Source organism: Copadichromis virginalis, linkage group LG7 (genome assembly GCF_057382275.1).
Source record: "Copadichromis virginalis isolate Kocher_CV1m ecotype Utaka linkage group LG7, C_Virginalis_male_GT1.1, whole genome shotgun sequence".
NCBI lineage: Eukaryota > Metazoa > Chordata > Actinopteri > Cichliformes > Cichlidae > Copadichromis > Copadichromis virginalis.
Window position 1 is genome coordinate 48,612,027 of NC_140624.1, and position 13,708 is coordinate 48,625,734.

At 40.0% G+C, this 13,708-nt stretch overlaps 1 protein-coding gene across 2 annotated transcripts; it reads right to left on the reverse strand.

The window, feature by feature from the left end:
• Nucleotides 1-7,406: 7,406 nt before the first annotated feature.
• Nucleotides 7,407-13,183, reverse strand: ak1 (adenylate kinase 1). Of its 2 annotated transcripts, XM_085463851.1 has the most exons (7): nt 13,070-13,183; nt 9,821-9,855; nt 9,167-9,202; nt 8,897-9,060; nt 8,588-8,704; nt 8,306-8,497; nt 7,407-8,205 (listed from the first exon to the last, which is right to left on the reverse strand). In XM_085463851.1, the coding sequence occupies exons 2-7, from the start codon at nt 9,825-9,827 to the stop codon at nt 8,140-8,142; spliced, it is 582 nt and encodes a 193-aa protein (XP_085319977.1). In that variant the 5' UTR covers nt 9,828-9,855; nt 13,070-13,183; the 3' UTR covers nt 7,407-8,139. The 2 variants fall into 2 exon arrangements, with proteins under 2 accessions (XP_085319977.1, XP_085319976.1); XM_085463850.1 differs by lacking the exons at nt 9,821-9,855; nt 13,070-13,183 and adding an exon at nt 9,304-9,416.
• Nucleotides 13,184-13,708: the final 525 nt, after the last annotated feature.

Here is a 13,708-nt window from a genome sequence, read left to right on the forward strand (position 1 = left end):
TATGAACCTCCTGGAATCAGCTCCACAAGCCTTAGCTGTTTTATCTGGCACAAACAACGATCATCTACACTCACCTGCCAGTTAAAGCAAACATCTAGTCTAACAAACACATGGCAACAACCCAGCCCAGTTAAGTGTGCCCAGTGTGGTCAAGTTAACCTGCTGGAGTTCCAAGTGAGTGTCAGACTGGGGAAGAAAGAGGATTTAAGAGACTGTGAATATGGCAATACCTGTCTGAGAACTTTAGATGTACAACCATCTCAGCTTTACAGAAAAATGTCTGATGAAGAGAAAATATCTAGTTGCCTGGACAAAAATCCCTTGTTTTTGCCAGAGGTCAGAGGAGAGAAGCTAGCCTTCGTCGAGCTGATAGGAAGGCAATAACACCTTAAATAAGCACTCACTACAACTAAAGTGTGTAGAAGATTGTCTCTTAGTCAACACAGTACGTTAAACCTTGAAGCGGATGGGCAACAGCAAGAGAAGAACATGATTCCAAGGCTCATATGGGCCCAACAAAACAGAACTGTGTAGAAGAAAGTCATTGCCTGGTCCGATGAAAAACAAAATCTAATACAGCATTTTTGGATTACTGTGGGAGATTCACATTATGGATGTGCAGCCATTAAATCTGCAGCAACTCTGTGATGTTGTCATGTAAATATAGAGCAAAATCTCAGAGTAATCATTCCAACACTTTGCAGAATCATTAGCACGGAGAATTAAGACAGTTCTTAATGTAAAAGTGGGCCCAGCCCAATATTAGCAAACTGTACCTAATGGAGTGTCTGGTGAGTGTATATTAGAAGCATCCACTCATTCTGGTCACCAGTGCGTTGTTAGACCTTTTCTTAATATATTAGGTTTGTTGTGATGAAAAGCAAGATTGATCAGGCTCAGCGGTGTCATGAAAACCAGTGCAACAAAAGCATTTACCGTAATTACAAAACTGCTGCTGCGAGCAAATTTACTGAGCTGTGACTTAAGCAGAATACTAGTGCCTGCAGTCAGTGGTGAAACAGATTAAAGCAGTATTCCCAGAGATACGGCTAGATGTCTTTCTGTTCCACACTTGTCCAAATCAGAATCAGAATACTTTATTAATCCCGAAGGAAATGTGATGTGTTTGGAGAAGACCAAATGGCACATATGCCACACAACAGAGCACAGGTGTTACCAAATATATATCAACAAGAAGGTGTTTCAACAATTACTGTCACATTTGGTTTCTCATCTTTCAGTGAGACAAGAAGGTCCAGATGTCCGCTCATCTTATGCACATATATACAAAGTCCAAGCTGCCCAGAGCTGACGGCACACTAAATTGTTGCTCATTTTGAGTTATGCACGTTCATTTCTATTTCCAGTCACACGCCTATTCATGTACAGTATTGTCCCCAGACCGACACAGAATTGTGTAATATGGAAGTAAGTTTTTGTATGCCTCGGGGAAGCATAATCGGTGTCATTACAGTGCTATTATGGAAATTACACACCTATTATCAGGTAAAGGTCAGTGCTGTGTTTAATGGTCTATACTTAGGAAACCGATGCATAATTTAAAGATATTAGCAGGTCCATTTTAGTTAAAATTATTTACCAGGTGTCACTAAAGGTGCTTTTCCTATGTACACCATTTTCTACTAATATCCCCACAATGCAGTAAATGCCAATAATTACCATATCGCACAAAGGTCATGCATTTTATGACTCCCGTTTGTGGTGGTGATGGTGTAAAGTAGCACATGGACACTATAGATTATTTAAAGTGTATTAAGATGGGATTGTTTTGGACTAGGATCCAAGAAGTCAGACACTAAGTTTGACAGCTATATAGTAAGCAAGGTCAGTGTCACCTGCAAGCAGTTACAACAAGACAGTTGTCAAGTTTCAGTATACAGAATACATTTTCACCAATGAGGGGGAAAATGCAATCTGTTGTCAGTTGAGTGCCTTTTATATCTAACAGTTAGGAGCAAATTCACAAGTGAAGTGCTACAGGGGAGGATGGCACAAGGAGACAGAAGTAAAAGACCAAAACATTTTAAAAAGGAGAGAAACCATATTCACAATTTAACAGAAAAATGGTATTTATGTATTAATTTGAAGTTCATCACTGGGCCACACCAGCTTCCCTCTGCTCCCTTCAGCAAAGCAGAGACTTAAGTGATACTTATAATCTCATTTAAATCATGATTTATTCACTAAATTTGTTCCCACACCACATTTTGTCACATTTTACATTAACTAATATGCAATTTTTTTTCATGGCTGGCTTTTCAATGCCAGCAAAGTGGATATGAGACATCATTAAAGTTATTCTTACATTCATAACCTGCAAATACGAAGATTGAGCAATGCAGAATTGAGACTAAAAAATACGGCTCAAAAACTCAAGGAAACATTTAAAAAATGTTCATTTTTTTTAATTGTACATACATAAATTAATTACTTATTTAACATTTCAAAAATATTTTGTTATTTGCAATTATGTGTAGGAACACCTTGTAATTTTTTTTTAATAAAAACAAAATAGTGTGACATTTTTACGAGCTGCTTACTTTAAAAACCAAAACTGGGGGGAAAAAAAGTTTGATTTTTCTTTGAACTGTGTTTATATTTGGCTACATCAGCCTCACAAAGAAAGAGTGAGAGTTCTGAAGAGTAGACACAACATCCTTTTTGCACTGAACAGACTCGGAGGAGTCATCATCGTATCAAATCAACAATGCAACAAAAGCGTTCACAGTAATCACAAAAGTCCAGTAGCAAACACTTGCACAAGTGTTTTGTGGCTTTCTTTCATTTTCTCTCTCCCTAATGATTTACATGTGCAATATAGGAATGTAAAAGAAATACTTAACTGCCTAAGTCACTCTGAACTTACCTCCGTGTACACAGTTTAGTGGACACGTTTAATGAAGGCAGCACATGTCTCTAAGTCTGGTTAGTATTTTGTGTATGGACTCTGTAAAATGACCACATTCCTTCAGGCGGAATGAACAAAGAAGTGCACATGGGATGTGACACGAAACAGAGACGACTGCGTGCTACTTGTGTCCATTGATGCTCAAACAACTGCAGTGCTCTCGTACTGAGGCGTATATCACACTTTGCATTTGCTTCAGGTATTTAAGTCCCTCTGAAGCTAAAGGACAGTAGCCCTCTGCTTCAATGGCATTCCTTTTTTATTGGAGCCAGCCCCCAACTCTCCACCCCCACCCATGCGTCCTTTTTCAATAACAGGAAACAATCGGCCGTCGTCTTTCATCACAAGTTGACGTTGGTTCCCGCACGGTGCCACTGGGTCTCTGTGGTGGTGCCAGCCAGCCCGTGCTATGCAGTCCACAGAAAAGTAGAAGGAGAATGAGGACTATGAGCCAGCTTACTTATTTCCTTATCGTACTCCGAGGGGGGATCTGACACATGGCCTTCCACTGGTAATTTCACAGACTGATACCAGATGAACAGAAGTCTGTCCGTTTTACAAAGCAATTGAACCTACACCCACAATCCCCTATGCTGTTTAATTGGCAAGACCTTCATTATAGAAAAGTCCCATTTGCAAAATCATATCTCACCTTTAAAAGTAATCCAAGGCTTTTGTTAGAGTGCGTTTATCTTTGAGTTAAATGAGAGGCCCTGGTAACAGTCTGTGACAGTCTGAAAGCAGGCAGGTCATTTTCTAAGCAAGTTGACCCCCCCTCCTCCTCCTCCTCCAACCCCCCCCCCCCCCCCCCCCAAAAAAAAAAAACAACCTCTGTATACATAAGTTACTGGTAGCTGGAATGGCTCCCATGAGATCATGAGATACCCGATGTCTGGAATAAACAAAGCCCAACAAGCCTTTCCTTAGAATTTCTAGCTGACGTTAGATTCTGCTGTGCAAATAAGTGAACGCAGTTATACATCATGTGCACCTTTTTTTCAGATCGTCCTTTCTGCCTTGGCTGAAATCTCACACATGGACTGTTTCATTTGAAACTTGCCTTTTAACCAGGTTTTAAAGCAAATAAATTTGTGCATGCAAGGCCATTCACTTACTGTTTAAAAAACCTCCACAGGGGGGCACTGAAGAAAAAAAATCAAATCCTACATAGGCTATGAAGAAATAAGTGCTCAGATCTTCCCTGCTTGTTGTTCGTTGTGCAGGTGTTGGACTTGGAACATTGCATAAAATCTATTAGTGAAAAAAGAGTGTAAAGATGTGCAAATCATTTTTGACTTAGTAGTGAATTAGACTTCCAAGCAATGGAAGGTGAGGGAGGAAAAATGTTGTTGAGTTCAAAAAGGAGTGAAGAACTAAGTAAAACTACAAAGAAGGTATTTGGTGTATCCTCTGGATGGAAGAAAGAAGGCAATGACACATGGTGGTGGAAAGAGGGAGTACAGGCAAGTATTTGAAGGAAGAGGCTGGCAAAGAAAAAGGGGAAGAAGTAGTAAAGGAGTACTTAAAGTCTAGTTGTATATTAAAGAGAGAGGTGGCAAAGCCTTATAGGACTTGCATCAATTGGCTAGGCAGAGAGTGTGTGCTGGAAAGGATGTGCAGCAAGTTAGGGCAATTAAGGACAGAGACGCAAATGTACTAATGTGTGAAGAGAGCGTGATGAGAAGGTGGATGGAGTCATTTAAGGAGCTAAAGAATGAAAAGAAAAGGGAGAGAAGAGGACAGAAGGAGGACAGTGAAACTTTAGATGAAAATGGTAAATGTTAAATGGCCTGTATTTATATAGCGCTTTACTTAGTCCCTAAGGACCCCAAAGCGCTTTACACTACATTCAGTCATCCACCCATTCACACACACATTCACACACTGGTGATGGAAAGCTACATTGTAGCCACAGCTGCCCTGGGGCGCACTGACAGAGGCGAGATGACCCCTAAAAGGAAGCCAAAACAAGACTAAATCAATTAAACATCTACTGATCAAACTTGCAAATGTATCATCTGTAATATGTTACTTTGAATTTTATATTAACAACACTCCCTATGCCGCTTTGATAAAGCTGCGATATGGAAAACACTGGAAAACCTGTCTTTCACTCATAATTACAGAAAGAGTTTACCACTCAGTGACAGGCTATGTGAGCAAATACTTGAACAATTTAAAAATGATGCTTTTCAACATATAAATGCAAAGAATTTGGGGGTTATTTTCTATTCATACTGCATAGTAGGTGATGTATCTTCATACTGTAAATAACACATATCATTAAATAATCCAGAGAATCTAAAGCAGCCTTTAACTGCAAGGGGCAACACCAGAAAAAGAAAATGCACATCACAACACTAAAAAGCACTGACAGTGAACATTCATCATCAGTTCAGCAAATGCAGCTCATGCAATAAAAAAAAAATATACAAAAATGCCACAACTTTCATTGAGCCCGAGCTCATTAAAGATAGTCTCAGTCAAAGTGAAGAACTGTCTCTTGGTCCAACCAATCCAAGTAATGTACACCAAGCCTGTGGTTTGAGGAGGCAAGAGAATTTCTAGCTTGTTAAGAGCTGAACCTACACCCACATTAAATATATATGTGTGTGTGTGTGTGTGTGTGTGTGTGTGTGTGTGTGTGTGTGTGTGTGTGTGTGTGTGTGTGTGTGTGTGTGTGTGTGTGTTTTAAAATAAATATGAAGTCATGTCAGCTTGGATGTCACCGGGATTAACAAGGTCCAGATGTTGAGGAATCAGGATGCCCTGATGAGAAGTGGGCTACTGGAACAAGAAGGCATCAGTGGGCAAGAGATGAAATTTTTATATATGAATGTTTTTGAAGAATCATGTGCAGAGAATGCCAAACTATAATCTGCACACTCATCAGAATTCTTCCATAGCAAAAGAGTCTAGGTGCAAATGTGGCCTGTCTGCAATGCAGGCCTGCTACCTTTTTAAAATATTTGCCACAATAGCAAATGAAAAATGTAATGAATGGTCTCTTCTTTTATACATTAATTTTTTACACAACATCACACGGTGTTGTGTAAAAAAAAAAAGTCTGGAGCCAATCTTTATTTTGTTATATTCTTGCTTTCAAAGAGCTAGATATATAATTCTTGAAGTGTAACAACAAGATGATTCCCCAAATCCTATTAACTTAAGATTTGGCATATCTGCTGTGCAGTAGTCCTTAAAAAATCTTAAGGACACTGATGATCGACATCCAAAAGTCATGCCCTTAAAGGCCTGGGCCTTTAGCTGATCCATCTACTGTTTACCAAAGCCTCAAATCATCATCCATAAATTAAAGGTCAGGAGAGAGATACGGTAAGTGTCAACAACCCTCTGCAGAATGCGGTGGAGGCTTTATCGTGGGTTTCTGGTTGCATTCCAGCCAGTAGTTTAGTTGATCTTGTTAAAATTGATGGAAATATGAACGCATAAAAGTGCCATCAGAGTTTGAGCCCCTGTGTAATACAATCTGATTGTCAAAAATTTCAATTTTCATCATACCAATGATAGCAAACACTCAGAAACAGCTCAGACTTTAACATTATTGAAGCAGTGTGGGATCAACAAAAGTAAGCCAACATCCAAAGAAGAGCTTTGAATGCCCTTCAAGAAGCCCAGACTACTTAAATAAACCAAAAGCACCAAATAACAGAGCAAGAAATAAAGGGGGACTCAAAACATTTGCTCTGTATTGTATATATTTTTTAGTAAATCAGAATAGGTTAGCTTGGTTGCAGATCCCAAACTTGCAGGGCTGTAGGTAAGTAGACACGCGCACACACTTAGGGTTGCTATCACCCCCGTCTCCCTCTCACCTCTCTCCCCCATGCGCCTCTGTCTTTCTTTCTCTGCTGTACGTGATAAATTCCACTGCGACCTCTGGTCATTCCCTTTGTTTTCTACCTTTATTAAGTAAGACCAGCATTCCTAGCATTCAGGCCGCATCCTCAATGGCTTCATGAAAGCGCATAGAGACGCCGTCTCCTGATTGACTTTCCAATGGACACATCCTGTGCACCTTTCAGAGGTTGTTTTCCTCTTCCTTGTCCCTGCAGCACACGGTCATGATCAGAGCTCTCCTTTGAGAGTAGTCCGGATACCTGCCGCAGTGTTTGCTTGGCCAGCTGGAAATGTGTGTTTGTGTGTGCGAGAGAGAGGAAGATGAGAGGCAAGTGAAGACCAGGTGGTCACCAAGGTCTTAAGGGAAAACTTTATAACAGGAGAGGACTGGCTCACAGCTTTCTGCATCCTGTTGTGTCTACAAGCTTCAGCAACACCACCATTTCCCCTTTTGAACTCGTAAGCCTGGTCAAAGTCCCCTTTTTAGGTGCGCTTGTTGTTGTCCAGGATTCCTCACAATATGACTTTTATATTGTTTTATACACTGTAAAGAAGACAGTATGTTTTTTAAGTATTACTACAGACTGCAGGGCAATGGTAACACAATCACCAGTAATAACTCAAATTGTTTTTTATTATAGGCTATTTTAATCTTTCATTTTTACATATACCACATTATAGAAATACATGTAACATGTGTATATCTTAATGAAAAAATAGAAAAGAAATTGAACCTTTTTGTGCTTTAAATGTAACGGTAAATAGATTAACAGAAATGACCGTGTGAAGTTAAAAGCGGTCAGCAACTGTAATTTAAAAGCTCCATCAACGAACATGAAAATGAAGTTCCACCAGTTTGTCCACAGTGATCTCTGCAGTTATTTAATGGCACAATGTATAAAGAAGTCATTAACTCTTGGTTCTAATACGGCAGCACTTAAGAGGAGAAAAAAGGGGGAGTGTAAAGTGCGTGTTTGACCAAGTGTAGGCCTTAAAGGTTAGAAGGTGGTTAATATTTCTTGTATACAGCACCTCTGAGTTGTAGACAGGCCTGCATCCATATCTGTAAATGTTAAGTATAGAATGGAAACAAGACTTATACGTTGTACATATAGAGATATTTTTTAAAGTTGCTTCACACAGAATCATTTCTGTGTAACTTTAAAACTTTAGGTTCTTATTGCTGGATTAGGATTAAAGTTAAGACATCTTTGAGACTGATGGCCAAATGAGTTGAAAGTGTATTGTTTCTCTTTTGATTTGGCTTTTTTTGTTTGTTTTTTTAGTTTGTTTTTTTGAAATTTGAAAATAAACAATCAGACACAGGCCCATCTAGTTATGCTGCTTTACTACAGAGCATCAATAGCCTTGGAGACTTGGCCGAAGACATCATCCACTGGCAGCTCTGAGTCAACCTGGGCAAAATAAGATGACAATGGATGCGTTAGAATATATGTTGACGTTTCACGTGAGATTCAAATGTTGTTTTTCCGCTGTCGCAGCAGTCGCACACACCTTCCTGACAATACCACGGCTCTCATAAAAGGCAATCACTGGCTCGGTTGCTTTGTAATACAGGTCCAGGCGCTTCTTGATGGTCTCCTCGTTGTCATCAGAGCGGCCGCTGGTCTCACCGCGTTTCAAAAGCCTCTTGGCCATAGTCTCTGCTTTTGCGTCGACGTACAGCAGCAAGCAGGGTTTGCCGATCTGGGATCAAAGACAGTTTGTTCATTTAAGCTTCCGTCTTTCTTTCTTTCTTTTTTAAATCATTGCTGCAAAGATGAATTAAGCCCATACCTTCTTCTCAAACTCCTCCCCCTGCTTCACCTCACGGGGATAGCCATCAATAAGGAAACCCTTGGAGACATCAGCCTTGGCAATCATGGCTTCCTTAATCATGTCTAAGACTGTGTCCTGCAGGTAGCCCCAAAACATTATGATCAATCTTCACTATGATATGGCACTGACAAAAAAAGGTGTCTTAGAAGAGCTGACACTTGTATTTTGTCTTTTCATTTAGTATTGGACAAAAAAAACATGAAACCTTTTGTTTTCTTTTAAATTATGCATACTCGCAATTATTTCAGTTATAGTGCCCTCTCTTACCAAAGGTACCAGCTCTCCCTTCTGCATGATGGCCTGGAGATGCTTGCCCCTCTCAGAGCCAGAAGCCACCTCAGCACGGAGCAGATCCCCAGATGACAGGTGAGTGTAGCCGTACTTTGCCACTATCTTCTCACACTGGGTGCCCTTTCCAGAGCCAGGCCCACCTTTAAAAGAAGATTAAACAAAAAAAAAAACAGTCATGTGGCATGAAGGCAAATAAAAGCTAAATGCGCTACTGCTAAAGTGCTAAGAGCGGCTCAGGGTACTTACCCACAACAAAAATGATCTTGGCATCTTTGAGCTTGTCTGAAATGAGCAGGCACAGACAAAGTTATACATGCGTGAATCGGGAGGTTTTTCTTGACAGCAAAAGTTCAAATCACAAGGAAAACGTTTTTGTAACAAACCGTCTGGATAGTCGGATGTGGAGGAAAGACGCGCACATGATGAAGAAGAAAACACGTCCATTTTTAACTGCTGCAACAGGCTGTTTAGACTGAGCTTGTTTATGTCTAGCTTAGTGCTATTGCTTAAGTAGTGTTGGCATGGCAACTGTTGTTATCCCTTGTTTTGTTGCCAAGTGTTCCCAGGCACTTATAACAAAGTCTGAATTGCAAATCTAGCCAATAAGGCCATTTCCATTTGTTCTTAATCATATTCTGCGATCGTGTCTGGGTTTTTCATTAAATGCAATATCACGACAAAGAATCCGAGCGCAATATTTTTAAAATGTACATATTAAAACCTTCCCTGTGTTATCCAAACTGTCCAAAAGAGGGCAGTAGAGTCCATGGAAACGCAACCGTCTGTCTGCTTTCCTTTACTCCATTAGATTAATAATAAACACACAAATGAACACGTTCCACCTCATTATCATCAATAAAGAGACATTTATAATAATACTTGAACAGGTGTATTAATTACCTGCCATTGTGTTACGTCTGAGTGTTTTCGGTCAACTAAAAGAGAGAAAAGGACACAGAAAAGTGAATATATTCACAGAAGATACATACAGCAAGCAAGGTCAAGCAAGGCATAGATTTATAGGTAGCCCTTTAATGTATAAATCAATAACTTTGGATTATGTATGCATGATCACCTTAATTACTGTGCCAGATTTAGGCTATAATCACCATAACAGGGTCGTTTTCACCTCTACATATTCTTTAAGCAATACAGGACAGTTTTGTGTGCTCAAAAGATCAAATTGCTCTATTTAAAATAGTTTTTTTGTTTCATTTCATTTCATTTTAGAATAATTCCCAGCATAAAATTGAAAATAATTTTGATATTTCAGTATTTATAATTAAAAGTTTAACAGAATTCATATGAAATCTTTAAGGAATTGACACAAAAGCAGAGAAAATTTTGGAGTAGATGTCATAACAATTTTATATTTTACACAATATTCCAACTTTTGGGGGGAAATTGGTTTTGGTAAAGCTGGCAATATTACTATTCCTGGTAAAGTCACAACAGTTTGTTTGTGTGTGTGTTTTGTATAGTATAATGTAGGAAAAGCCAGTTTTCTGGTGTGTCATTGAGAGTACAGTGTACTGAGCACGACTGAGCAGACACAACAGCACACAGCATGCTGTTAATGGCAACCCTGCTTTTCTTTCCTATAGTGTTAAAGCTGGTATGAGCATATTTTGATTCACAAAACCTTTGGCGTAATAAAATACCTTTTAGTGTTGTATTAATAGACCTGGGCATATCTAAAAAAGACAATAGCCAGTTTGTTTCCTGTTTACACGTCCGTTTTAGCTGACTCAAAGACAGAAGTCTGAAGAATGAGGAAGAAGGCTGGGTTGCTGGCATAAATAGGCACGTTCAAGTAGCTGCATGTCCGTCTGAACATACAGTTGAAAAACAAAATACTTTAAAGCAGTGCCAGTCAAAAATATGCCCACACACTCTGTCAAAGTTGTCATGTATTGTTTCCTAAATTAAATGGATTTCTCTCACACAGCTGCTGTGCACTGAGGTGAGTTTTTGCACTACTTGTGTGCCTTTGGAGTTATGCATACAGCACTTTTTGGCTATTGTGCTTGTTACTATGTTACACACATGAAACAAATTGGCTAGCTATAGTCTTAAAGTAACTTAAGAAGCTGCTTGTATGTCAAATTAAATGTGTGTCAAAAGGCAAGAGAGTACTTCTCAGGTTACTTGGTGCCTCCAAGTGCCTTGGCATTGGCACTAAAAAGGAAAGGACACACTGTACACCAGAAAAAAAACATTATATGGTGACAAATATCTTCATAGGTGCAGTGTTGGACATTTTGAGTGTAATCGTGGACCGTGTATTTAAATGAACAACTAAAAAACAGTATTTTAGGATTTATTATTTAATAGGAGTTAAATATTCCTCAAGGATCTCCAGGAACTGTTTTACTGTGGCAAGATTTTATTAGAATGCATTAAAAGAACCACACCTCGAGGAGTAGCATTAAATTAATTGAAACAAACCTGACCTGGTGACATTGCAGCAGTTTGCATTTTATCTAGCCCTTGCAATTCAAATAGTACAGTTTGCATAGTGCCAGGTTGCAAAATACGCTTGCAGAACAGTGCGATATGAGTCATTTTATGGCTAAACTGCCAGACAGAAAAAGCAAGATATACATTAAAGTATACTTAATCTGAAGGAAACTTGTACATTCCTAAACCTAGTGTGTGCTTCTTGGTTTGCATTAAAAGTTTGTCAGCTTGTTCTCTGATTCTCACTTGTACTACGCCTCAGTGCTCCCTGCCGTTGCTTCTCAGGTGTCCAGTTGTATGTCAGCAGCCATTAACCCTGTGGTCTGGGTAAATGTCACTCGGAGGCTGACATCTGAGTCAGCACAGAACCTGTTTTGGGAGTCTCTGTGTGGCCTATTATGGTGCCACCTTCTGTGTCCTGACACATCATATGTGTACTAACTCCTGATTGCACAACTCCTAGGTGTGGGCATGGCATTTAACACTGTCTGCAATTATGGAAGGGAAACTACATACTACATTTCCTCGGGAGAGTCTTAACAGAGACTTGGTGTCTAAATTGTCCCTTATATAATCCTGCAATATGAAAATTCAATTCAGTCCAATCAAGTGCTGAAATTATTTAGAGAACCTGATATAGTAGTGGTGGTCTATTCATATATGCAGTTTTGGATTTTTTTAATTCTATCTTTACAGATCCTACAATCACCATTACATCCATCCTAAGGAAGATGGGACAGTCCATCTTGCCTGCACCACCCTCATGTCTAATTACCGTTTTTAAACATGCGGCCCTGCTAAAAAAAGACTCAAGCCGATGTGCAGCTGTTAAAGGTTATCTGTCAAGCATTCCTAAAAAGCCCATGGAGATGAAGCTCTGACTGACCGCCCCTGAAAGCAAAACACAGAAAGCGATGATCTAACAGCACATTCTCCCTGTAAATCGTTTGGTTACCAGGGTGCTCTGCGGTTTTAATTGAGAGCGCTGTCCCTTTAAGGGAAATCAGGGGACCCTTTGACGTCAGTGCGGTGGGAGATATTCCGTGTTGTTTGTGGAAGGATGGAGCATGAGACATTCAATTGTTTGCTGTGGGTGTTATTAATGTGTCTGTGCTCCAAATTGCACGTAAAAACAGGAATCAATAGCACTCAGCCCTCATCAGCTGCTAATGATCCTCGCGGGCTCTGAAAGCTTTGCAGCGGACTTTAATGGCTACGCGGGGTTGCATGAAAATGCCCTTTTAAATGGCTGCAGGTTCAGGAGAATGTTGACACGGTATCAAAGTAGAAGAAACCAGAGAAGGAAAAGTCAAAGCAAAACAAGCAAATACAATCAGTGCTAATTATAGTTTTGGGGATAATTATGATGTAATGCCTTAAGTAACATCACTGTGAATGACAGACGAGCCCTGCATGCCTTTACACTGCAAAGAAATCCATGATTGGCTCCTTTGGCACATAAAGAAAAAAAGAAATGTCAACCATTTTAAAGTGTGACTAAACGGTCCCATGACAGTTCCCATAAGAACCTCTGCCTCTGTCATTCCCACTCTCCATCCCGTCAAACAGCCCTGCCCACTTTGTCTCTCCGATATTCCTCTATTTGTCTCCCTCTCTGACAAGCCCAGCCCTGTTCAGAGGCGTTTCCTGCCTGTTTTCCTCTATAGAGCCTTTGTCCTCTGTACTGACCTCTCTTTCGCGTTGTGGCTTTAGATCTCAGCGCAAGGGGCTGCTGTCCCTGGATCCCCGTGTGCGTGTGACTGCACAGTTCCTGCTGCACGCCAGCCCTCCCTCTCCGCTTCTATGCCTTTTTATAGCTCGCCTGAGCCTGCTCAAGTTTGCATTGCATTCTGGGTAGGAGGGAGGAAAGAAGGGATGATGGACAGGAGGAAGTGGGGAAAGCGGAGTGGCATGGTCTGACAGCTGCACATCAACACACCCCCTTAGTAAATTAAAATCTTGTGGTCAGTGTGTCTTTGCAAGTTTGGGGGATATCTGATGAGAAGAAGAGGACATGTGACATGCAAAAATGCTCAGTGTTTGAGGAAGTTTGATTAAGTGATATGTAACCATTAAAAAACACAGATGCATTATAATGGTGCTTTTTAACCGAATATTGAATCTAATTATTATATAATAGAATTGCAGTGCTTTGTAATTACACTATGCAGATTAAAACAGCTGTAATTACACCGCAGGTTTATCCGATGTGATGCAGGGAGTGGTGTAAATGCAAATAAGAAACTTTATGTTTGTTATATTTAATTCTTCACATTCCTACCCAGTCTTAGTTGAGCAACCATATTTGAGTGGGCCAACAGAGTCCGA

Excerpts from the sequence above, each read along its gene's own strand:
- ak1 (XM_085463850.1), bottom strand. The coding sequence starts at position 9,364 with ATGGACGTGTTTTCTTCTTCATCATGTGCGCGTCTTTCCTCCACATCC. Across the intron at positions 8,705-8,896 it reads AGGGAGAGCTGGTACCTTTG|GACACAGTCTTAGACATGAT; the intron begins GTAAGAGAGGGC and ends GGCTACCTGCAG. Across the intron at positions 8,498-8,587 it reads GGGAGGAGTTTGAGAAGAAG|ATCGGCAAACCCTGCTTGCT; the intron begins GTATGGGCTTAA and ends CTTTGATCCCAG.